Below are 24,520 nucleotides of genomic sequence, written 5' to 3'. Positions count from 1 at the left end.
AATTACATCCTAAGTTGGCCCTCTTGTCCATGAAAGAACAGCATTTTATAACTAGTAAATGCAATCCTTTATTTCTGTATTTTAGTGTTCTTCTTCCACACCCAGAGATGTCAAAAACCCATTCAAGGTTGCAGGCTTCAAGAGAAGGAGTATACATGTACAACTCTTTGCCATTTGGTAATTCTTTGTAGCTCAAGTACTACTGTGGAAATTCTTGTTTAATCAACTTGACTGACCAACTCTACGGAAAAAATAAATAACAGAAAAACCATTATGCACATCGTAATCCCAAACCACTACATTACATTGTGTCTTGTTTATAACAAAATGATTAGGCACAAAATAGAAAACAATCAAAATTTTAACAGTGTCAGGGGCTACTAGATTGAAAACATTTTGATTTTGATGCTCTTTTTCAGATAATTCATTCTGTACATGTGATAACAAAAAAATACCATTTCATCTCTACATAATTTTATTTGCAGTAAAAGCTTTAACCTTTTTTCATTAAACAAGATGGTACTCAAGACCTTGGGCACAATCTTTTTCCTTTACAGACCTCACCAAGTAACTTAAAACTGTCCACCAAAACTTTAAATTCATCCATGCTCTAAATTAAGGGTACAGTGGAACAAGTTTGCCTCACCAAAGCGAGGCCAGCACTTTGTATCAGTGGATTACCAACTACAGTTAACCACAAGAAGTGGCAAATACCCTCAATTATTATCCTTGGAAATGTCATGTCACACTGGTGAGCACTCCAGCTCTTCTTCATCTCGCCATGGATAATCAAGGCTGTGCTCTAACAGCGCCTGGTCGCCTGAGGCGACTAAGATTTAGCTTCAGGCGACTGAAAAAACATTCCCAGTCGCCCAACCAGGCACTCTTGCTTCTAGTGCAGTGTTCAGTTAAGTGGGCAGAAAAATAAAACATACCAGTGTTGGCGTTGTCGAGTCAGAGTTTACTAAACTCTACAGAAAATATTTTTACTAACGTTTATGAAAGACACAGGCGCATGTCAATGTTCAAAGGTCATTCTGCATGATTTCACATGTAACATAATACATCACTTTGAACGTGACAAGCAGCACGGATCGATTTGTATCGCTCCTTAAAATTTTTTCTTTCAGATAGAATGGTTTAAATTAGGTACAGTTTTTAGGAGAAACTGTCAATACTTTTCTGACAGTTGTCTTGGCATTTTTTGTATCAAAAACTAAATTCGCACACATGCATATATAGGCACAATTTAGCGCCCCCCCCCCCTCCCCCCCCAAAAGATAAAAACTCGGAAAGAAGAGCTGGTTTACGCTTCGACCGTATCCACTAAAAGCTTAATTATCCTAAAAGATTCACTGATAATATAGAAAAGAAAATTAAAGATGACTTATTTTTCATTAAAACAATAGCTTTGCGGGCCGCAGCAGTTTCATGGAATTTTTCACGAAAACTTGAGTTTGATCTGCCGCATAAACTCAGTCACTTTATATTTCATGCCACTTTGATCAGTTCACCCACTGAAAATTTATTTTCAACTTTAGTATTAGTGGTAAAAAGCACTTTATTCCTATGTTTGACTCAAACATCTTAATGAAGTTTGGGTAAACCTGCTGAAATTTTTACTTTTCCCTCTTTAAAACCTGATCAATTCGGTGGCATTGCTCATGTTTCTGGTTTTAAATCTGAATGGCACGAAAACTTTTATGTTTCATATTACAGCATGTGGGTTTTTGTCCCACCCAAAAGCTAAAATTACCAAGTTTGGTGATAAGCAGGCCAGTAGGATTGGGGTGCGTACAAAATACTTCTTTGTCAGATGTACTCGGACGACCAACTTGGAGGCCTGGGCACCTCAGCTGGAATGTTTGGGAGCCCGAAGGTCTCCCCAAAATTTTTATTTGGGCAACCAACTTTGAGGTCTGGGTGCCCTAGCTAAAATGCTTGGGAGCCCGAAGGGCTACCTGAAAACCCCTTTGGTGCAGAGCGCCTTAATTTACCATGCTAGATGGACCCTGACTTTGTCTCTAATCTGTCAAACCGGCAGTTGCAAGACTGTTAAGCTAATTCCAAAGTAATTACCAAGAGAGGAATGACGCTGTCCAGCCTAAAGAGTCACATATCTTTAGAAAAACAAGCTGGAGTTAAAAAATCATTGCTTAAAGAGCAATCTTGACTGAGTCACGGTGCAATTCACCGTTATTTGTGTATTTTTAGTTCAGCTGCAATTGATTATTCAAAATTTGGAACTGTACATCACTATCTGTGAGAATTTAACATCCTGCAAAAACTACCAACGCGCTGGGCCCAGCATGACAGAACATTGCAGGAAACCTTCACATTCACCGACAAAGGAAAATTGCGTTTAGTTATTCAGATCCAGGAGGCACTTTGGAGAAAATTAAACAACCTTTATTTAGCCGCAATGAAGAAGTTTAAATTTCAAAAGAGGTCAAAGAATCACATCAGAGAGCAAATCATGCCAACCATATGCCAGGTGGAAACTGGAACTGCAGTGATTTTCCATAGAGCCAGTCAGCAAGACTGCCAATATGACTTTCCTTTGAACATAATTTACAATGCCCTCTCTTAGTTCCGCACTTACAGTATTACCTCCACGCCATGGAATTTTTTTATGACTTGGGCTATTGCCTTATTTGAATCTTCCATCCGTACAGGCATCTGATATTTCCAATTCTCTTCCAAAAAGCCAAAGCTTACCTAATACACAATAAAGACAGATTTAATAAAAGGTTTCAGAGAACATCTTCGATTTAGTGAATTGTCACTGAATTGTTCATATCAAATTCTGTTGTATTCATTCTTTTACTTCATGAGATCAATTCAAGTATTTTAAATGAACAGGAAAACCTTAATTCAGTTTGCTCACCTTAGTGAGCGAATTGCCTGTTTTGTTCACCTCTTTGCCGGGGAAAATTATGACCTCAATTGTAATTCAGTTTGTTCGTCTTGTTGCTCCATTCACCTCGGTATAAAAAGTAGTGAGCTACAATCGCAAGGTTATCTGATAAAAAAGATTCTGCTGAGTTGATTGTTCAAGGCGCTTTGAAACTAATTGTCTTCTCGTGACAAGATTTCATCCATTGTGTTTGTAATCTACAACGATCCACAGCTGATAACTGGTTGGACTCATGGAATGACAGTACTGCGAAACACATAAAAGAACATCGTCTTCTCCTCGAATCTTCACTTAAGGTGATTCCATAGTAAAAGAACCTAACATAGATTTTAGCTAAAACTTGGTACACTGATGTAACAAGTCAAGAAGATGATAAAAAAATAATAAAAAGTGGGGGTCACCGTGCTCGTTTTGACGTCACAATGCTGACAAATACCGCTATTTAGGACCCTTTTACAAAAACCGCTTGCAGCGCAAAACTAGACAAAAAGGAGAGATTTTTTCGATGATGCAGGTGACATCATACGGAATTTGACTTTAATGTATTGTTTATCCACTTACGTACCAGAAAAATGCCTTTTAATGCCCTTGTTTTTACTTTACGCTCCAAAGTAGAATTAAATTGGACGCGCGCTTTTCGACCCGTGATGGCTCAATCCGTACAATTTAGTAAAATTGCCAAAAAACTGAACATAGATTTGTGCCAATTTTTTTCTCATCGAAAGGAAGCACTGTCCTTATTAAAATCATGAAATAAAAAATGGGGGTCACCGTACTCGTTTTTGCGGTAGAGCTGCAGAAAGTGCGCACGAAACGCATTTTCTCCGATTTTTGAGAGAGGACTGGGGCGAGTTTCAAAATAGAATGTATGTGAAAGGGGGGAGAACGTATTAAAAAATCCGTTTTTACAGAATTTACATCGAGATATCACATTTAGGACACAATGTGATAAAGAAGGTGTTTAAATGAAAATCAAAGTGAGTAAGCACAAGTTAAACATCAACTATCGAGGTTCTCCGAACTCAGCAACCCGCGTACTGCTTACGTTATGCACATTCCCAACACATTGAGTCTCACCTCGTCAAGAAACAACAGCAAGCAAAAATTCCAATAGCGTTTCTTCTTCAGTCAACTTCATTTTAATAATATTACTTCACATGCTCTTTTTTACGGCGGCCATCTTGTTATGCGCAGTAAGAGATGCGCAGTGCAAAACTAGGGAATCACCTTAAACGTCCACTACTGTACTAAAATACTTAACTTTACAACTGACATGACAAGCAAATGAGTAACGTACTGGCTGCATTACAGAAAATATTATACTGTCCCTCGCACTTGCGTTAGACTATCAACTGCCAACATCATACATGATACTAACAAATGCAGATTGCAGATTCAAGTTGCTAAGAAACTCTTTAACAAATTTTTTTTCCCATTTCCTTTTACAGCATATTCAGAAAGAATCATAGATTTTCACATTCTTAGAGCCCACAAAAATCTCGAATAAGACATTTTGGCCGCCATTTTATTTTGCAGGTATAGTGTGCTACACAGCGGGGACTGGGAACTGGTAAAACGGCGCAACAAACTTCCAAACAAACTACCTGACAAATTGAGTTCTCAGACACTATCAAGACAAAATTAGGTAGCTGCCCTGTGCAGGCTGCATAAAACAAGTTGCTTTTTTATTATCGTGTTTAAATTTAGCTTTACACAAGGCAATTTTCAGTCACGTCTTTGTAAACAGTGAAGTGTACCCCCAGGGGGGGGCACTTGGGTATTTTTGGGTGGGTATGTGCTGCCCGGGACTCCAAATTGGCACCCCAATCTAGAAAAAATTTCCCCTAAAATTGATACCCCGTTCTAGAAATGCGCCAATTTTTTATACCCCGTTCTAGAATTCACCCTAAAACTGATACCCCGTTCTAGAAATGGGCCAATTTTCTATACTCCGTTCTAGGGTGCAACAAAGAGTACAACGGTTTGCTTGTTAACGCATTGAATCGTATTTTTAAAAGCAATCTGTCCTTGGATACTTTCAAATGGCTGCTTACAAAAGCGGAGCTTTCGTGCGTTCGAAATATTATACCCCATTCTAGAAAACGCCTCTGAAATGGATACCCCGTTCTAAATCAGGAGCTTCAAAATCACGACCTCTTTGGGCGGCACATACCCGTATAGGTAATGTATGGGAGCACCCCCTCCCCCCCCCCCCCCGGGAGTGTACCTAATGTTGTAATGTAAAACTTTTTTTCTTTTTTACAACTAGAATACAACTGGAAAGCAAACTCTCCTGGTTAATAGAAGAACCTTCACTTCTTGTTTAGAAATATAACTAAGCTTATAATTTAAAATAGTAATTTTGTTAGGGTAACCCACGTGACTTAAGCTTAAGTTCCCGCCATCTCCATGATCAAGCTGCGCTACAACCTTTCTGGACCAACAAATACAACCTTCGGCGACAATGCAGATAAAACTTTCAGCTACGACAGCAAATACCCGTACGAAAATTCACTTTTCACTGTCCTGTAGTTTAACGAGTTGGCTAAAGTCTGTTTCATGGCGAAAATTTCAAACTGTCAGGTTCACCTATCATCCGCCGTCGCGCACAATTTCCAACCCACGTGTTTGGAGCTAAATAACAAGAAAGCAGCACCGTTTTACCCCTAAAAAGCTACTCACCAGCACTTGAAACCCTCGTGTTATAGACAACCATTGAAAGCTGCAGATAGATTTTACAGAGCTTCACAATTGACCGCACAACCGTCCAACGACCTCCGAGAAGGTTTTCCCAGACTCGTATTATGGAATGTCCCTTCCCATGAGTCTCCGAGGGCCTCAACCTAACCCCAATCTTCTCTCACCGGAGCGCTAATGGGGGATGATGGGAGCAGGGCGCTCTGTGTATGGCAATTCCCGTGTGGCACGAAATTTTTGCGGTGGTTTATTTTTGCGGATTGCCGATTTTTGGGCGCTTTGTGGGAACTAATTTTTACGATTAGGTCACATCGGTTTTTCTTAGCCTGTCTGACAGACGCTATTCCATCCCCACTGTTATATTAGGGGCTTAACGATCGAACGAAGCGACGACAGCGAAAACGACGCTTTAAAAATGAATTTGCGTTCCTTCGGTCTTTATCGCGATTATTCCAACTCACTTACTTTGTGAAATGTAGGCAAACCCTCCCGAAGTTGAATGTCTAAGAACCATATTCAAGTTTACGAAGGGAATAAAATTTTGTCGTCGCTTGTTTACGTCCTCCCTTAAAAGTAAAATTAGACAATTTCACATCGTAGTCAAGAAAAAACGGCAAAGAAATGTGCAAAAAAGTGAGATGCACTTGCAAAGTTGTTGTTTTGCCTACTAAATCTATTGTGAGGAGAAAGGTACATGATAGGGAGGAAGGAGAAATGGCCCGAAAATGAAGGAGGAGGGAGAAAATGAAATGTTAGGAGTAGGGAGATATCGATGAGAATATAACTTAATGGCTTTTCTTTAACTCGCGTCATGACAAGGGATGGAGGGACAGGAAAAATGACGTACACTGGAATCCCCTTGGGTCTCCTGGGACTCCCTTGGTCGGACTTAACCGAGGAAGCATGGAATCAAACTTTTAACGCATCTCAGGTCACCAGGTTTACAACTTGGCAGAGACAGTCGCAACACACGACTCCTGCACTTAGTCGTAAAGGAAGCTATCTGCTTCCCTCTAACTAATAGGTCCCTAAGGGATTTTTCCTTGCGATATGATATGAGGGGAGGCTCCTTAAAGATTTCTCTCAGCCATTGATGGTTTTGTATAAGGTGCTATTTCCCCATAGTATTTTCTTCAGTTTAAGTAAAGCCGGGTGGTATTGTGTAACAAAAGTAGCAGTTTTTTACGTGCAGATTTGTTGTTCTTTTGAAGGGCTGTTTTCTTGTCGGCGAATTTTAACTCAGAGAGGTACTTTCTCACAATAGGGACACTGTAGCCTCTTTCTATCTGGCGATTTTCGAACATTTTTATATTTTCCTCAGAAGTGGTTTGAGAGGAATCAGTCCTTAGATGTCTGAGCGCTTGTCCTTTAATAAAGCATTTCTTCACGCCTGGTGGTTGACACGAGTACGTTAAAGGCTTCTGTTGGCTCATGGGCTCCTGGTTGGTTTATAATGTATTTGCACGTCTAGTTCCTTGTTGAATCTAACCCCATTGTACATTTTTATGGCCAAAAAAGGTGATCTCCATTCTGACATCTCAGCGGTGAATCGAGGTGAATTTGATAGTAGAGTGAAAGTTAATTGCCTTTTCCTCAATTATTTTAAGCTTTCTATTTTGTCTTAACTTGTGTTCCATAGGCAAAACACATCGTCAATATATCTTTTCCAAAACAGCGGTTCAATTACCCTGGACGCCAAGAGACTTTTTATGCGCGGTTTCCGGTTCGGTAAAGTCTTTATAGTGAACCACGCGAAAAGCCTTTTTTCTCGTGTTTTTCTCCCGGCTTCGCCTTAGTCACTTCTGCCTTCGGCCAAAGATATGTCGGCCTGCAGCCGAAACCGAAGCAACCGGCCGCACCCAAGAAAAATCCTCTGGTGACCTGGGTGTGGTTCAATACAACTCTCTCTCAAAATTTGGTTTTCTATTCTGGCCATGAAGATGTTAGCACAAGCAGCGTCCATCGTTGTTCCCATGGCTGTTCCATGGGGCTGTAGATAGTTGCTACCGCCAAATTGGAACGAGTTTCTTTTTGTGTAAGATAGCTTACTTCTCTCAGATACTTGGTAGTTGCCCGAGAGGGATATTCCCGGGAATTTTTGGTGGGCGTGTGCCGCTCGGTTCTTCAAATCCTGACCCTATTTCCACTATTTCAGACTAAAAAATGTCATTTTCCACCCCTGTTTTCAGGCCCGGTCTAATAAATCCATACCCCTTCTCAGACCTGGTTGAGGTAGAATTTAGACCAGAGTTCAAACAATATATTCGTATTTGCTTATTCCCTTCTTTCTGAATTATTTGGAACTGAAACGATTAATACGTTCATAGGCTCCCGTAGTTTCCTCGAAAACCATACCCGATGCCAGACCACAACGGGCAAAATCTATACCCGTTTTCAGACCGAAAAGGCGCAAAAACCCTACCCTTTGGGGTGGCACATACTTATATGACTTATTTAAGGGAGAATCCCCCTGGGGTCGGTATATGGGCTTTCCCTCCATAATAGTCTTTGTATGCATACATACGGTGGTTAGGCCCTCTTCGTGTGGTATGTTGGTATGGAGGCGAAGCTCTTAAGGTCATTATACTTCCTTTACGACTAAGTGAAGGAGTCGTGTGTTTTACGCCGACAATTTTTACTTTTAGGGAGGAGGGAGAAATTGCCCCAAACAGTAGGGAGGAGGGAGATTTACCCTCCTGTACCTCCCCCCCTCTATTGTTGTTTTTGACGTTCTCGTTGCGCTTAGCGGACTTTTAAGAGAAAATAGAGGGTCTGTAAACCGGCTGGGTATTTCTTACCGGGAGTTAACTTTTGCGATTTTCAGAAAAGCCCGGCCCCAGCATTGTTAAGACACATTACATGTATTTTTATTTCGTGTGTGATTACGTGCAATAGAAATACATATTATCAAACAATTTTACGGTGTGCGTATTACCCTATTATATATAAAACCTTCACTTCATTGGAGACCGTTTTATTTCTGAACGCGGAGACTTTTTAGTATTGTATTTTTGTGTAGCGAATTTAAGTTGGAAAATGGTTATACTCTGGACTAAATTTTTGCGGCAAAAATGTTTGCGATAATTTCTATTTCGGGGAACTTAGTTTTGCCCGGATCGCTGAAAAAATACCATGAATCGCAAAAATTAAGAGTGAGTCCATGGGTGCACCAGGCAGGTGTGCTACATGCCATCTCTCTGATTTCGCTGAAACTTGGCCAGTTTAAAGGGTCTACCCCAAACTCAAAATGACAAACTGGTTTGTAGTTTGGATCTTTATGGTGGGAGATAGCCCACCCAACTGGTTTAATTATATTTTTTACCGATAAAAGGGCATTAATAACAGGCAAAAGTAGGAAGCTCTCAGGACAACTGTTTTTAACCTTTGACTATGAGGGTTTGTGTAAATGTTGATACGTCTTTAATAAATGCAAGAATATAAGTTTCAGTCAATTTAATTGACAGCTTGTCAATCACCGGCCTTGAATATGGGACCACCTTTTTAGCCATTCAATTATTTGCTGATTTTGAGATCGAATATCTCTCCTTGCCAGAAAGCTATGACAATAATTTTATTATTCCCTGCTTAACAACCCTTTGGTCTACAATAAACATAAAAAAAATTTCTGGGCGCTGCCTTTTTTGGGCGTCAGATGCCAATTGAAAACTACACCTAGAATAGGTTTATTTCCATTTCATCTTTCCTGTAATTCAAGGATTAACGGTTGCTCAAGCTAATAAACCAACATTTTCTAGCCCATTATACAAGATTAGTAATTGAAGAGTTTAATACATGCTTAAAACGATCTAGATTTGGCGAGAAAATTAAAGATTTCACACTGAGTAGTAATGCATGTCACCAAAATATCGAAGGCAAAATCGTAATTTTTGTGAGCTCGTTTAGATATTCTCGCAAAATCAGAGATTATTCTTCTTACGAGTTAAACTATATATAAGTCGTCTTATTCAAGTGTTTACTGTCTATATTGTCTTTATTGTGAGAAAACCAGGCTGTTCTTAATTTCCTAGGGGAGATTTCAAGGCCACATGGCGCGCGGTTGTTGACAAACTTTGAGTCACGCCAGTCATAAAGCAATGTCAACTCGCACATCTAAAAACAACATAATGATGAGAAATTCTTCCGTCTAGCGATAAAGAAATTAAGCTCTTAAAAAATTATTTAACTTCTCGTTACAAACTCGGAAAAAGAAGAGTATTAGAAGGAACAATGGTGTTATTTTCGCTTACCGCCGTCGGGTCGCCGTCGATCTACGCCGAACTAATGTATGCTGCGTGACCAGACAATATTTGTTTCAAATCCTCTTCTTTGCCTCCAAGGAAGGCTTTCAGAATGGCCTTCTTATCTCCATGACTTATTTGTTTCCTCCTATCTGCATTTTTTTTAAATACAAGTTTTTCAGAGTTCTATCACTCTCGATCAACATTTATACGCCCAAGTATTACGTGACAAAAAAAGAGCCTGCAATGTTTTGTTCAGCGAATTTCCCGCGCCTACCTCGGAAATTTCATAGTAATTCTAAACAATTTTCGGTTGCCCAGACAGGAAGAGACAATAAATAAAAATAAACAAAGCAAAACGCAACAAAAAATAAATATTTACGTTTTTGCTTTCGTCTCCCAAAAAGCCAAAACTGAAAGAAAAATGTCGTGACCTTTTTTTTACTAAATATTCCGTGTTTACTTCATGTTCCCGATGCTGTGTTTATTCGAGGGCGGCATTTATTTTGAAACTCTTCTTATCAAGGTTGACAACAACGCTTAATCATTTGAAAAATTTTATGTAAAACATGCAGGTATTTTTTTTCTTGCTGGGATGTAACACACACAGTCATTTTTCCTGGCTTGTAAAAGAAACTGAAATACAATCCTCGAATAAACGCGACGTTCACTGATTGGGTACTATCGGCCTTTATTCCAGAGCATTGTTTGTTCGAGTTACCGTGTGGCATAAAATTTTTGCGGTACGTGTTTGCAATCGAATGCCACAGAAAAGTAATCTGTCTTGCTGGTTTTAAATGGGGTATACACACAGTGGAATTGTTGACGAATGTTTTTCCATTGCATGTATTCAATAAAAAAGAAAATATTATCTTTGATTTGCCCGGGACTTTTTAAAAAAAATAGCAAAAGTTAATTGTCAGCAAGAAAACCTGTCCAAATTGCAAAAATTAGTTCCCTCAAAACACCAACAAAAAAATCGCTAATTCGCAAAACTAAACTTTCGTGCCACGAGGTAAGAAGGTTATTGCACTCCTACCAATTTTTTTAAAAAAATTAAAGTTCAAGGTCCCTCCTTATCTGCTGCCTTGTCCGGACAGCCTCGGCTTCTACAACAAGATCATGGGTTCTCTGTAATCGACCAGCCTTATTGAGGGCGGAGAGTCGGCTAAAGTATCGAGCAATCTGTTGTTCTGTCAACCAGTCGGTCTTTGTGAACATCTTCTGCCCGTTCTCGTCTCTCAAAGACTTCATTCTGGAGGCGACAAAGGAGGCGTTTGCCTTCTTTCCTGTTTCCTCCCCGGCCCAAAACACGTCTACCAGATAGCTCTTCGCTTTCTCGGAAAAGGCTACCGGTTTTCGATTTTTCTGAAGAGCCCATCCTAGCTCCACGACTTCGCCAGGCGTTGCTTGGTCACTGGAGTCGAAGGTAGCTGAATCACCCCGAACATAGCCACCACCCAGGGAATGGCATGCCTCCGCCCATTTTCGCCTGATCTCGTCATAGGTGGACTCCTTTACCAGTCTCACCATGTGCGTACCAACGTCCAGGTGCCTTTGGAGCGACGCAAATGACTGGAAGGTCTTGATACACCCTTCCTCTTGACAATGAAACATAACCTTCTCTCCTACCTGGTCTGCCTGTGCGGATTCAGGAGGTTCTTGATGTAACCCAGGCAAAGACGAAGATCTTGCAGGCATAGCGCGTTGCTGGTGATAGGTACCCACCTCTACATGTGGTCTGCCAAAAGGATGAATTATGACGAGCTTTGTAGGACCTTGCGGAGTACCAAACCGTGCAAGCTGAGCTGCACTATAAAACTTTCCAGGACCCACGTTATAGGCTCGCCACACCCTTATGCCTCCATTCTCGTAAGAGAAGTTATGTAGCGACTGTATCCCAGCCATATTATGCTTGCTCATCGTCTGCGCAGATGGTTGAACTAGACACACAGCCGCATAGCAGCCCTTGATGCCTCCATAAGACTCAATGGCGGTTTTCATGTCATTGGCCGACTTGACATCATTTCCTTCATTAAGAAAGCGTCGAAATATGGCTTTTAATTGCAGCAGTGCGACGATCGCAGATATCTTTACCAGCCTGCGGCTCACTGAAGTCGTATCGTGCAATCGTGACTCCGGTACGATCACCAATACTGGGGAGCGACAGAAGAAGGTAGGCACAGTGGTAACAGCCGGCGTTGTCGGACCTAAGATATACCTGGTTGAGGTTTGGCTTCAGTGCTTTCAGTGTTTCTAACGTATTTTCTATAATGGAGGCCACTGCAAACCAGTTCTGAATGCACTCATCAAACAGATGGACGTACGTGCGCGTCTGAAGAGTAAAAGAAAATCAATTAATCTCAAACAAACAAAATATTAAATTCAGTAACACTGGGGCTTGTATAGCAGCAGTTATCTTTGTAAAGAAATTGCATTAAATTGTGTTGTTAAAAATTGAGGGTTCCCAATGAAATTACTATTCCACATCGTAATTACTACGTCCTACAGCTGTGGCCGGAACCGAAGATGGGTCTTTCACAATACAAAACAATCTCTTCTTTTCCAAACGTTTTGTTTGTTTTAATCAGCTGTGATACCTCAGAAAGACAGATAAATATTTTTTAGCATCTGGTCTTATTTCCGATATATCTTTTAAGGAAAATAAAGTATGGTTTAAATCGATTGTAACATTTATATAAATGGTACCTCAATTTCTTCGTTTTCATCTTTGGTAATGGCAACGGTTATGTGCCAAGGTAGTCCCTTTTTCCCAAACCAATCACGCTGAGTCTCTCGGTAGCTTGTTGGTAAAAACTTCATGGCCCAGTCCATGATCAGCAATGCTTCAGTTTCGGTAAGGGCATCAACCACGGCAGTCTTGGCTGCATCTTGATGCACAGATCTTATGACATGTGACTTCCACATATCGAGTTTTGGGATCGCCGCCTCAAGATCATGCTGAAGTTCCTCCCGCTTTTCATCGTTGCTTGAGAAAATTAAGAAAAGGGAGATAACAGTCACAAATAAAGACAAATATTTAGATTGGAGAAAATTCTAACATTTTGTTCTGGAGGTCAAAAAGGTAGTACCTTAATTGAAGCTCAGACACTGCGACTTGAATATCTAAAACAGCATTCCTTAAGTCGCTGCAACGGTCACAGTTAATGTTGTGTTGGTGTGAACATGTCCCGCGGTACTCAGCTTCATTGCTGCTAAGTGCATACATGCTGCAGTGGTCTGCACAAGGAGTCTCAGTAGCGATGTGCAGCTTGTAGTCTGTTGACACATATCGTTTTTCAGCTTTGAGACGGGACAAAACTCCCTTTGCCTCTTCATCTTGAAAACCTACATGGATAAAATTCCATTATCTAAAACCCTTGACGTACCAAAGATACCAGCATGTACAAAAGGGAAACTCGATTAGGAAATGCAGCTCGTTTATTGTACCTTTAATTTCTTTTTCTTAGCCCAGTTTTCCAGGCTGTAACTATTTCACAGGTGCACTCAGGAAAGAAATGCTCAGTGGTTTGGAAGAAAAGTGTATACTAGAAAATTAACCTCAAAACATAAAAAGGGTTCCTGCAATTGACAACTTACTCATCTTTTTTTTGTTTCCCTTTCCTCTGAACTTTCTCATACGCCCCTCTCAAAAAAGCTCAATTCAAATGAGTGCGCCCACCCACCAAGCACAAAGACACCAACACGTTGCGTCCCATATTGAAGGAAATAAGACAAAAGGCTAGACTTAACCTAATTTTCCGTCTTACCGTTTTTCTGTAGTATGCTAGTTACTACTTCAAGAGATGCAGTTGCAGTTACACCGTCCGTTTGCATGTTGTCCAAACCCGCCAAGGACTTCTTCTGAGAAGCAGCGCACACCTGAAGTATAAAACTATATTGTAGTCAATTATGTACTGCTTAAATAAGAGGGTAAAAATCCATCTTGTCATACCAAGCAAAATCTGCAGCTTGTGCTGACATTCTCCACTCACACATACACACACTTTCCCACACACTAAGCTTAAGACAGTACGGAATAACTTGCGTGCATTAAAACCAAAATTGTCGTCTAACACATGGCCTTATATCCATCTATACCTTAAGGATATTGAAAAGTGTTGACCTTCCAAGGGGTGTGAAGCCGGATTCTGTACAATAGGCTTGATACAGCTGGATGAGACGGGACGAAATGACTGTTCTCACCACGTTTGGTATGTCAATTTTCTCTCCGCTTGACAGCTTTAGAGTTTTCTTTCCATATGCAACGTCTTGAAATAATGAAGGACTGGATACAAAATCTACGAAATGGTCGACTTTAGTGGGATCCAGCCTTGCTCTGGTAATGGTTGGCGGCTCTATAGGCTCTCCAGGCTTGGTCTGAAAAGCATGTTTTCTGGCCTCATCAACCCTAAACTTTGTCAGTCCTGGCACAAGCTGCAGCAGTTCTGTCTTGCTGTAATCACCAGCAAAAAGGGAGAGAATCTGTTGCTGGGTGTTCCAGGATCTAGCTTCATTATACAGCGTTACTAGTCTAGAGACCAGGCTGTCTTCCTCGGCAGCACTAGATACAGTGCGCCCGCTTTGGTTCCTTGCAATCACCTGTTGAAGCAGCCAAGATGAATTACCCATAAGGTTACCCATAAGGTGCAATAGCCTCCAACACGGAATCAACAACTTGCTCTGCCTTTTTCCCATAATAGCGCCACGTTGATGACGACATATTCACAACATCAGACCTGCATTGCGACCTGACTGGACTGATTCGGCCATCAGTTGACTTAAGGAGATAACTGTTTAGGTGCTGCAACTGATGCTCAATTTGGGGTGTTGGTTGCCACTCTCTAGACGTCTCTTCCTCTACCAACGAGCCTTGGGAGGACGATGAGAAGATAACTGAATTCGGATCGTTTTGCTATAATAAAAGGAACAAGTTTTTTTTTTAGCGAGGTAGGAACCTATGCATCGAATGTGCGCCTAAATAATTAGAAATACATGTCATTCGGTGTCAGAATTGCTTCTGCCTCTTCCATAGGCTTTACAAGGCTAAGTGCAGTTATGCGGAGCGCGGACGTTAACTGCAGGCTGCTAGGAGACGAGCATGAAGTACGAGTTTGGGGGGTGACGAGAACGAGCACAGGGTAGGGAACGGGAAATAATGTAACCCCTTTCGTCGCCTACCATTTCCGTAATAATTTACTACAATATCCACAAAATATGCAACCGCGAGTGAGTAGAACGACGCGGTTATAATTACTCTTTTACATGAACATATAAACCACGCAGTCGAATTACGTAAAAAATTAAGTAGAACAAAATATGACAACCTCATTATTAACTATATTATGAGTTCTTTTTTGGAGTTTTAAAATTTATTAATTCAAACATATTTAAGAGGCACATCAATCCTACCTCGCTCAAAATCTCATCTTGAAATCGCACTCGCAAACGTGGTAACACAAATTCCTCTTCTTCTGGCTCAGTTGACTCTGTTGCAACGTGCTCTGTTGATGGCGCTGGAGTGTGACCCACAAACTCCTCCTCTTGCGTAGCAGAAATTTGGGATCCCTCAGTTAAGGTAGCCAACACAGAGAGTGGCTCACACTCTTTCATAAAGTCAGAGTGGGCACCTCTACAGTATCTGCATATGCCTAGTAAGTAGGAATTATTTTACATATAAAGTCTTCCTTTTATAGTATACTCGGTGGGTTTTTAGAATCAAAAAAAAGTTGGACATGTGCCCTATTAATTAACTACCAACCCCTTTCCCCTCGCTACCCCCGTTATCCTGGCTACTTAATTTAGGAAAAATTAATTAAATTCGTCCGCGAGTTACTAGAATGATTATCACACCTATGCGCCCTGGTACTGATGAGTAACCTATTGGCGCCTGAGATGACACGAATTTCATTTTCACACACGTTTAAAAGTCTTATAACAGAATTTTCAAAATGGATAGTAAATTAACAGCATATAGGTAAAAAAACACAGCCGAAGTAACAATCTTAGCTTGGTAGGTTGCTTAGCACCTTCGAAGTTGTCTTGGTCTAACTCGTCCCCAGTCGACTTCGCAAGACACATCATACCCATCAAACCATGCGGGCCTATGCTAGTAGGGAGAGGTTCAATGAGAGACGACTGGGGGCGGGTCTGACTAACCCACGTTGCCCAAAGCCTTGTGTGAAGGCCTTCCTTGCCTATCCTCCCCTTTCACGCGTGATCTATGCGTTTCGGGTCACACGGTCCAATTGAGTATGTTTGTCTTTCCGCCTTTCTTATCAGTTGCCGTGCGCATAGGAAGTAAGCAAGTCAGTAACAACACCCTATGCAAAATAAAATCTTTGTAATTACCTGCACCGACTGGAACTACAGTGTTCCACTTTCCTTGATTTCTTTTGCCGTCTTCAGATTGACTCCTCTGTCACCTTTGCCCTATCGATTGCCGTGAAGAGGATGCTGGCATTTTTTTGATGGTCGGAATCTTACTCCAAGGACTGCGCGATGTTTGGGGCAGATCGTGAAATCGCGGCCGTCATCATCTTCGAACAAACCAACGCGAGCTAAAATAAGCTTTTTCTCGGATACAACGCACGATTGAGATACATTTACATCTCTAAGATGTTCCTTTATGACATCGGCACACGAATTTAGTGGTATAAGTTGTTGCCGTCCGGGCCATCGCGAAGAGAAATCGCATTCCGTTCCACAGAAGATCGCAAATGAACAGGAAAGCTGAGACATATTGCGACTTTACAACACAAACGCGTGGTTGAAAAGAACGCCCCTTGGACGATTAGTCAAATAAATTGCATGGTCTGAAATTTGACAGGCACGTGCTGTTACAATTTTGCTGATTGCGCAATCCGGCAAGGTCATGATTCTGTCTGGTCTCCTCTGGAATATGAGGTACAAATGTACCATGGCCGGTACAGTCCTGTACAATTAAGCTTAATTTTGTAAAAGAATAGAATTTCTTTAAATGAATTTAAGTAATTTACATTATAGTTTTGTATAGAGTCACAGAATCATACCGATTACAAAATAGTACTTTGCATTGGTTATTCACTAATAAAACAAGATAATTCGGTTATCTTTCAAAAGCAACAACAAGTTTTGCAGGTGAAAATGTGTGGACTTCGCCATCAAAAGATAATAAATTTATAAATGATTTAAGGCAATTTAATTTTTTTTAGTGTGTTTTGTTTTTTAAAATTCATTCTTTCTTCCACTCTAGACAACCGAAAATTGTTTAGATTCCGGGGTAGGCGCGGGAAATTCGCTGAACTAAAACATTGCAGGCTCTTTTTTTGGTTACATAATACTTGGGCGTAATATTGATTGAGAGTGATCGAGTGACAGAGTTTCGAACAACTTGTATTTGCCGAAAAATGCCGATAGGAAGAGACAAATATAGTGATAGAGATAAGTAGGCCAATCGGAAAGCCTTGCTTGAAGGCAAAGAAGTTGATTTTGAACAAATATTGTCTGGTCACGCAGCATACATCGACGGCGGTAAGTGAAAATAACACAATACTTTTTTCTAATAGTAAATACTGTTTTTTTTCCGAGGCCGTAGCCAGAAGTTAAACGAATTTTTTAAGACCTTAATTTCTTTATCGCTAGAAGGAAGAATTTCTCATCATTTAATGTTGTCTTTAGATGTGCGAGTTGACATTGCTTTATGACTGGCGTGTACTGGCGTGACTCAAAGTTTGTCAACAACCGCCCGCCATGTGGCCTTGAAATCTCCCCTAGGAAATTAAGAACAGCCTGGTTTTCTCAAAGTAAAGACAATAGACAATAAACACTTGAATAAGACGACTTATTATTAGTTTAACTCCTAAGAAGAATAATCTCTGATTTTGCGAGAACATCTAAACGAGCTCACAAAGATTACGATTTTGCCCTCGATATTTTGGTGACATGCATTACTAATCAGTGTCAAATCTTTAATTTTCTCGCCAAATCTAGATCGTTTTAAGCATGTATTAAACTCCTCCATTACAATTCTTGTACAACGGGCTAGAAAGTGTCGGTTTATTAAATTAAACAGTCATTAACTGTTGAACTGTAGGAAAGGTGAAGTGGAAATAAGTCTGTTTTAGGTGTAGTTTTGAATTGGCATCTGACGCCAAAAAAAGACAGCGCCCAGAAATTTTTTTTGTGTTTATTATAGACCAAATTGTTGTTAAGCAGGGAATAACAAAGTTATTGTCATAGCTTTCTGGCAAGGAGAGATATTCGATCTCAAAATCAGCAAATAATTGAATGGCTAAAAAGGTGGTCCCATATTCAAGGCCGGTGATTGACAAGCTGTCAATCAAATTGACTGAAACTTATATTCTTGCATTTATTAAAGACGTATCAACATATACACAAACCCTCATAGTCAAAGGTTAAAAACAGTTGTCCTGAGAGCTTCCTACTTTTGCCTGTTATTAAAGCCCTTTTATTGGTAAAAAATTTAATTAAACCAGTTGGGTGGGCTATCTCCCACCATAAAGATCCAAACTACAAACCAGTTTGTCATTTTGAGTTTTGGGGTAGACCCTTTAAACTGGCCAAGTTTCAGCGAAATCGGAGAGATGGCATGTAGCACGCCTGCCTGGTGCACTCATGGACTCACTCTTAAGAGCGCAAAATTTCGTGCCACACGAAGGATACTTTTTTTAAAGATGGTTTCAGTTGAGATCAATAGATAATATACGATCAAAAACATACAACAATAAATAAATAAAAAAAACATAGAATGATGCGTCCGATTGCTCGTAGCTAAGCTAAGAACTCCTAAAAGACTTCATTTTACCGCGTTTAGAGATACTAGAAAGAAGCTTATTCAACTCAGTGGACAAAATGCCTACTGAATATTTTAAAGTGTTTTGTTGCAGAGCAATAATCGATGACTATATGCTATCTCCAATAGACCCTGTTAGCTTGTATGTTTTGATTTCCCAATTCAGACCAAGTGATGTTCTCCCCAGTTTCCTCCCGTTGTATTTTCAACTTCGGTCATTCTCAATAGACCGTATTCACGATTCCCGCCATCTTTGCACGCGCTCTAGGATCGATCGGATGAAAGCCAATTCACTTGGTATTTTAGGGGGCAAACAAGCGATAAAAGCTGCCAATATGAGTAATCGCGGTCGAGTTTGTTTATTCTATCAAAACGAGACGACGATTTCCTAGTCATGCAAAATGTACATATCAAGTTTTAGCAAGATTTACGTCTTTACTTCTTGCCATGAGGACATCTACGGTCGCTACTGCACCCAAAAAAGTAACAATGATCTCTTCCACACGTCATTTTGACATTATTGTCTTTAAGATGGAAAGGTCTTCATTTCCTGTTGTCTAAAATAAACAAACTCAACCACGATTTCTTCCAATAGCAATTTCTTCACTTGTTTGCCCCCTGAGAAGCCACGTGTCATTGCTTTTATCCCATAATAAAGAATAAGGTGTTTTCCGCGGACCCAACTATCTCGGTATCTCGGAGCCTGGAACGGAACAGGCTATGCATACATATGGATGTGGATAGACGTGCATAGGACCAGCCTAGTCCCTAGGCATTCTCGGCTCGGTCAATCCTGGACTCTACAGTGAGCTGTTACGTCACCGAGAGATACTCGCCGAAAACGCCGTTCTCTAGCCCGCTCTCTCCCAGACTTGGCGCAGACAAGAGATCAAAAGAGAAAGCCTATTGACTAAGCTGGCATAGGACGACATACATTTGGGATTCTGTGGTATCGTCGCGTGGTTTGAAATGGGAAAACCAAGATTCAGGGCCACTCCACAAACACATTAATTTCATTTTGTATGCAAGTAAATACTTTATTTGATTTGTTAACTTACAATGACTAATGAAATATCCCTTCACCGTTTTTAGCGTTTTAAATGCTGTTACGTTGAAGTAGCAATAAATTAAGGAAACATTAACAAACATTCTACTGGAAAATATTTTTTGATAATATTAAGACCCTGTGCACACGAATCTGAATTCATTTAAACTACTGCTCACTTCTTCTTTTTACACACTGACGAATCGGTCGTTTCTGTCCAGACGAGACTGGAGTAAACTTGCTCATGCTAGTGTAAAAAAAATATGTTTTAAAAATAGCGGGATTTGTAAAGACGGGACCTTAAAATCCATTTGGTGTTACGTAGTCACTGTGCCCACAAAGGGAACTCATAAAAACAGACAGGCAAAGATAAAAATTAAGAGCTTTAACTTCTCTTGCTCCAGTGGAAAAAAGCCGTTATGCAGTATGTAATGCAGCTTAACGCAGTATTTATTTTTTTTCTGCAATGTTTGGGGTGCCCTCATAAAACAGTGAGTCTTACTCAAAAATTACTGGCCGTTCTCCCTTCCCCACTGGATACAAGTGTCCAACGTTATTTGTGAGGTGGGTGAGCTCGAGCGTGTGTGAATTGACGAAAGTCCCACTAAATGCAAGTTTATCCCAGGAATTTTTGTTCATGATTGTAGCTTCTTATGAGATCAAGCAAGTCAGTGTTTTACAATATATATGTTTTACAGAAACATCTAAAAACAAATAAAATACCGAATTAGTTAATACTGTAGTCACTCTTAGGTGTCCAAACAAGAACACCATATCGTAGCATCTATTCTTTTTACAAATTAAAAATAAAGACGTTAGTTTCTTGGGTCTTCCATAATTTTGTAAAAAGCACTCCCTGTATGCTAGGGCTAAGGGCCAGTTGAAGCCATAAGCAAAACTGTTGCCTGGGTCTGGTTCTGTTATCTCATACAAATATTTGGGGATATTTGCAACTCGTCCATCACCCTCTCAATCTTAGAAGTGAAGGTGAGAAAGTGATATTATGAACAAAAAATAGCTGTTTTATTAAAGTTTTACGACTTCTGAGAAGCACAGGACGAGCAAAGCTCCCATGGTATAATCGACTTTAAGCCAACGGACTCGTTAACATTCCAGCAAACCACTTGCTTCCAATCGCCATGATCGAATACATCCATCTCCATTATTTCAATCCCTTCTTCTTCACGAGCTTCTTTCTTGAACAAACAACAGTTAAGTAATTCGAAGACAGGAAACCTCTTAGGAAACACTATGCAATCGTCCTGTTTTCCATCTGGTTGGACTGGAATACCAAACTTGCTCTTTCTCATGAAGGCCTTGAAATCTTCTCTCTCGACAACATGCCAAATCAACAAAAAATTGTTATAAACACCACTTTTGGCACTTTCCTCTCGGTTTTTCAGTGTCTCCATCAATGGAATTTGGTAGGTACCATCCTTTAGAAGAATTTTTAGCCTCTCGATTGCTTCAATTTGCGACATCATGTGCTGTCTCCCCTCTTCTGTATCCCTCACCATGAGAAGTAGTTCGATGATGGTTGTAACTTGGTCTTCAATAGCTTCCGGCCGTTGGAATACCGGGTTTAAGTCTTTACGAGAATGGTACAATTTCGATCTTGGAAACAGGGCTGGCTCCGCTGATACTGGGTGCAAAGAGTAATCCATAGAAACCTTTAAAGGATGATCTTCCATTGGGTCAGAGCTCGTCATCTTGCTTTTCACAGTTGCCAAATCTTGCCTAATCAGATCAAGGACCTCTAAGACCGTTTGGCCCACACGTTGCAACCCCCATTTCTTTTTACTTTCTACCATACCTTTCAGGATCAACGTCTTTAGTGTGTAAGTTTCTATAACTGCTTTGTATTCCATTGTGTACATGTCGAAATGTGATTCAAGAAAAGTTTGAATGAGATATTTTAGAACACGATAGCAGCGTTTCTCCGACGAGTTAATCGGAAGAGATTTCAGCGTTGACGTTTCCCAAGGGGTCTCTGACCTCCTTGAGCATGAAATAGTATTGATAGACCAGAATTCAAACAGAAGTTGCAAATGTTGATGTTCAGAGCTCGGCGAACGGTAGGGAATCTGGATGGCTAAACAAATGTCAACCGATATCAAAGTTTCTGATCCATTATGGTCAGTAAACTTAAGAATTTGAAGGTATGTCCTGCCAGAAGGGCATTTCAATCGGGCGACATGTTTCCACTTTGGGAATTTCTCCACCAGTGATTGCAAAGATCGATAAATCGCTACAGATACCATGGCGGAGATTTCATCCCTCGAAGGACTTTTACCGTCTTTAAAAATAAGTTGTTGACTTCTTCTCTGCTCGTTTTCGTCCTGGTCGCACCATTCAGGGCATAAAATGTCATCAATAAAAGGGACGTCTTTCATTTTCAAAATTAGCTTCGTCGACTGAATATTCATGTTGTACTCATCGGCATAAAAAGGCTCACCATTTGTCCACACCGACTGTTCTTGCAACGAAGGTAAAACAAAAACGTAGTCAAACTCATCTGCTTGTCCAATCTTGGTTCCCTCTACCATGCTTCCTCCCAATTGGACAACAGCATTTCGAAACAGTCGGTACTTACCAGAAAGGTCCAGTAAAGTACCTTCTATAATCTGATTTAGCTCTTCGCGGATAATGTGAGTGTTTTCACCGTCTGGGAAACTTGCTTTTGTGTCAGCGAGTTCCGCTATAAACAGGTCAAGCTGGTTCAGTGGGCAGCCACTGTTTGAATACCTTTCATCATATGCTTTTGAAGCCATGCTACCCTCGGTTATGTGATCTAAAACAAATTTGAAACAACATATTCACCCTAAAGTCATTACCCGAGAGGTCCTTTTTTACAGCTTCGTTTATAATGACAACAATCCCGTTATCCTTGACGTTATCCGGTACAGTTATCAACAAGTATCTCGCGAACGAAAAAGGCAACAACAGCGTTGCAATGTTGGAACAATAGTAACAATGCTGCAACGATTTAAACACGATGTCGCAACAATGTTGCAATGCTGTGTTGCGCCAAAAAAGGACGTTACAAATCATCTCGCGCGAAACATCGCCTTTAAGATGATGTTACACGAGACGATTTGCAACATCTATTTCAGCTCAACAGAGGGTTGAAATGTTGGAACAATATTGCAGCCATTTGAAATAATGTAACAATGTTGTAACGCTACGTTACGCGAGAAATCGTCAAAAAGGCTACACGTTGAAAGGCATCACGCTAAAAGGTATCACGCAGAAAGTCATCACGCAAGGAGGTATCACGCAGAAAGACATCACACATAAAGGCATCAAGCAGAACGGTGTCACGCAGGAAGGCATCACGCAAAGAGGCACCACGCTAACAAGCATAACTCACAAGTTCCTGATACCTTTTTGCTTTATGCCTTTTGCGTTATACCTTTCTGCGTTATACCTATATGACAGTGACTTTCTTACAGCCTCGTACTCAGGTCAGCTCGCGCTGTTCGAGTCACCAGAGGAGGCTTGGAACCGATGACGTCACATCCGAAATCGTCGGGGGTAACTGGGAACGAGGCTGGCCTTTTTAGTATTTCTTCGAGTTTTTCTTCCTCTTCCTCTTACCGTGGTCTCTTTTTTACTAGCTTTGACTCCGCATCGACTTCAGATTTGACTTAACCCTTTTCACTTTCCGGTTATTGAATTTTGTCATAGATACATCTTCATAAAGTACCCCACCTCATCTCGAATGCGCCAAGGTACTCCGATATGTTAGCTTAACAGGGGACGAGAAGAATGTAGAGAGGAAGACAAACGAATAAATATCAACTCCCTAGTTTTCCACTCGCCACTTTCCTACTTTCATTTTCTCCCCAGGGATATCGAAGTTTCTGGTGCAAAGCAATTCTTGACGGTTTTCCCGCTCGCTTGGCTTGAATATTATAACTGAAGGTAGAACACTTTCAAGAGGTTAGGGAAAGGGATTTCGCAGAAAGTTTTAAAAGGATTCACTGACAGCAGCCGGGCATTTATAATTGTTGAGAGTTGAGGCTCTTTCCGGCTTCCGTGTATATCGCTACAGTAAAGTTACACCAGCTGACTACTACAAGGCTGAAGTGCTATTCATACAAAGTTGATGTTATTCTCTATGGTAAAACTTACCTTGCTGTTTTTTCTGATACTTCTCTACTCATTTAAGTGGAAGCAAGATGTATGAAACCGAAACAGAGTCTCCGTCGACCAAATAAATCACTGACTAAAACACAGTGAATATCGTCGCTTCATTTTGTCATATTAGAATCCAACTGGACACATCTACATTTACAACGCATTTTACCTGGCTCTTTCGCTTGCACCCTGATTCATTCACAGGCGATGATATGTTTTCAAGCGACGTTTACCACTTCACTGCAAAGTGTTACTAATCGAACTGGGAACTCGTCTCTTCCGTGCTCAAATCTTTCGCTTGCGAGTCCACTCCAACGTAAGCGGAAGTAAACCATGTCACGTACAACATCTCACGCAATAGTTTTCCCAAGATGCTTTCTGTACTGTTATAGCTAATGACAGTTCCCCTAGGAAGACCTGATAAGCGTTCCTATCGTCCGCTATAGAAATCTAGCAGAAAACGAACTGGCTAAATGCAAATAAATGGCAAGGAACACATTCCTTAAAGACATGAAACATTTCTTTCATGAAAAGAAAAACTCAAAGCTGCATAAGTATTACCATTAGATTAGACCAACACTCCCTTCTTACCTTCTACAAAGTGTCTCCCCGCATATTTAAGCAAAATAACTGTCCTGTTGGGCTCAAAGCCTTAGTGGAAAATGATGGAAAAATGCACAGGACAGACT

The 24,520-nt window shown here is 40.6% G+C and overlaps 1 protein-coding gene across 1 annotated transcript; it reads right to left on the bottom strand.

Moving 5' to 3' along the window:
* Positions 1–20,700: 20,700 nt before the first annotated feature.
* LOC140938118 (uncharacterized) lies at positions 20,701–24,148 on the bottom strand. Its single transcript, XM_073387648.1, has 2 exons — positions 23,826–24,148; positions 20,701–22,482 (listed from the first exon to the last, which is right to left on the bottom strand). The coding sequence occupies exon 2, from the start codon at positions 22,460–22,462 to the stop codon at positions 20,726–20,728; it is 1,737 nt and encodes a 578-aa protein (XP_073243749.1). The 5' UTR covers positions 22,463–22,482; positions 23,826–24,148; the 3' UTR covers positions 20,701–20,725.
* Positions 24,149–24,520: the final 372 nt, after the last annotated feature.

Source organism: Porites lutea, chromosome 1 (assembly GCF_958299795.1).
Source record: "Porites lutea chromosome 1, jaPorLute2.1, whole genome shotgun sequence".
Lineage (NCBI taxonomy): Eukaryota > Metazoa > Cnidaria > Anthozoa > Scleractinia > Poritidae > Porites > Porites lutea.
The sequence above is the reverse complement of the archived record's forward strand: the minus strand, read 5'-3'. Positions and strand labels throughout refer to the sequence as shown.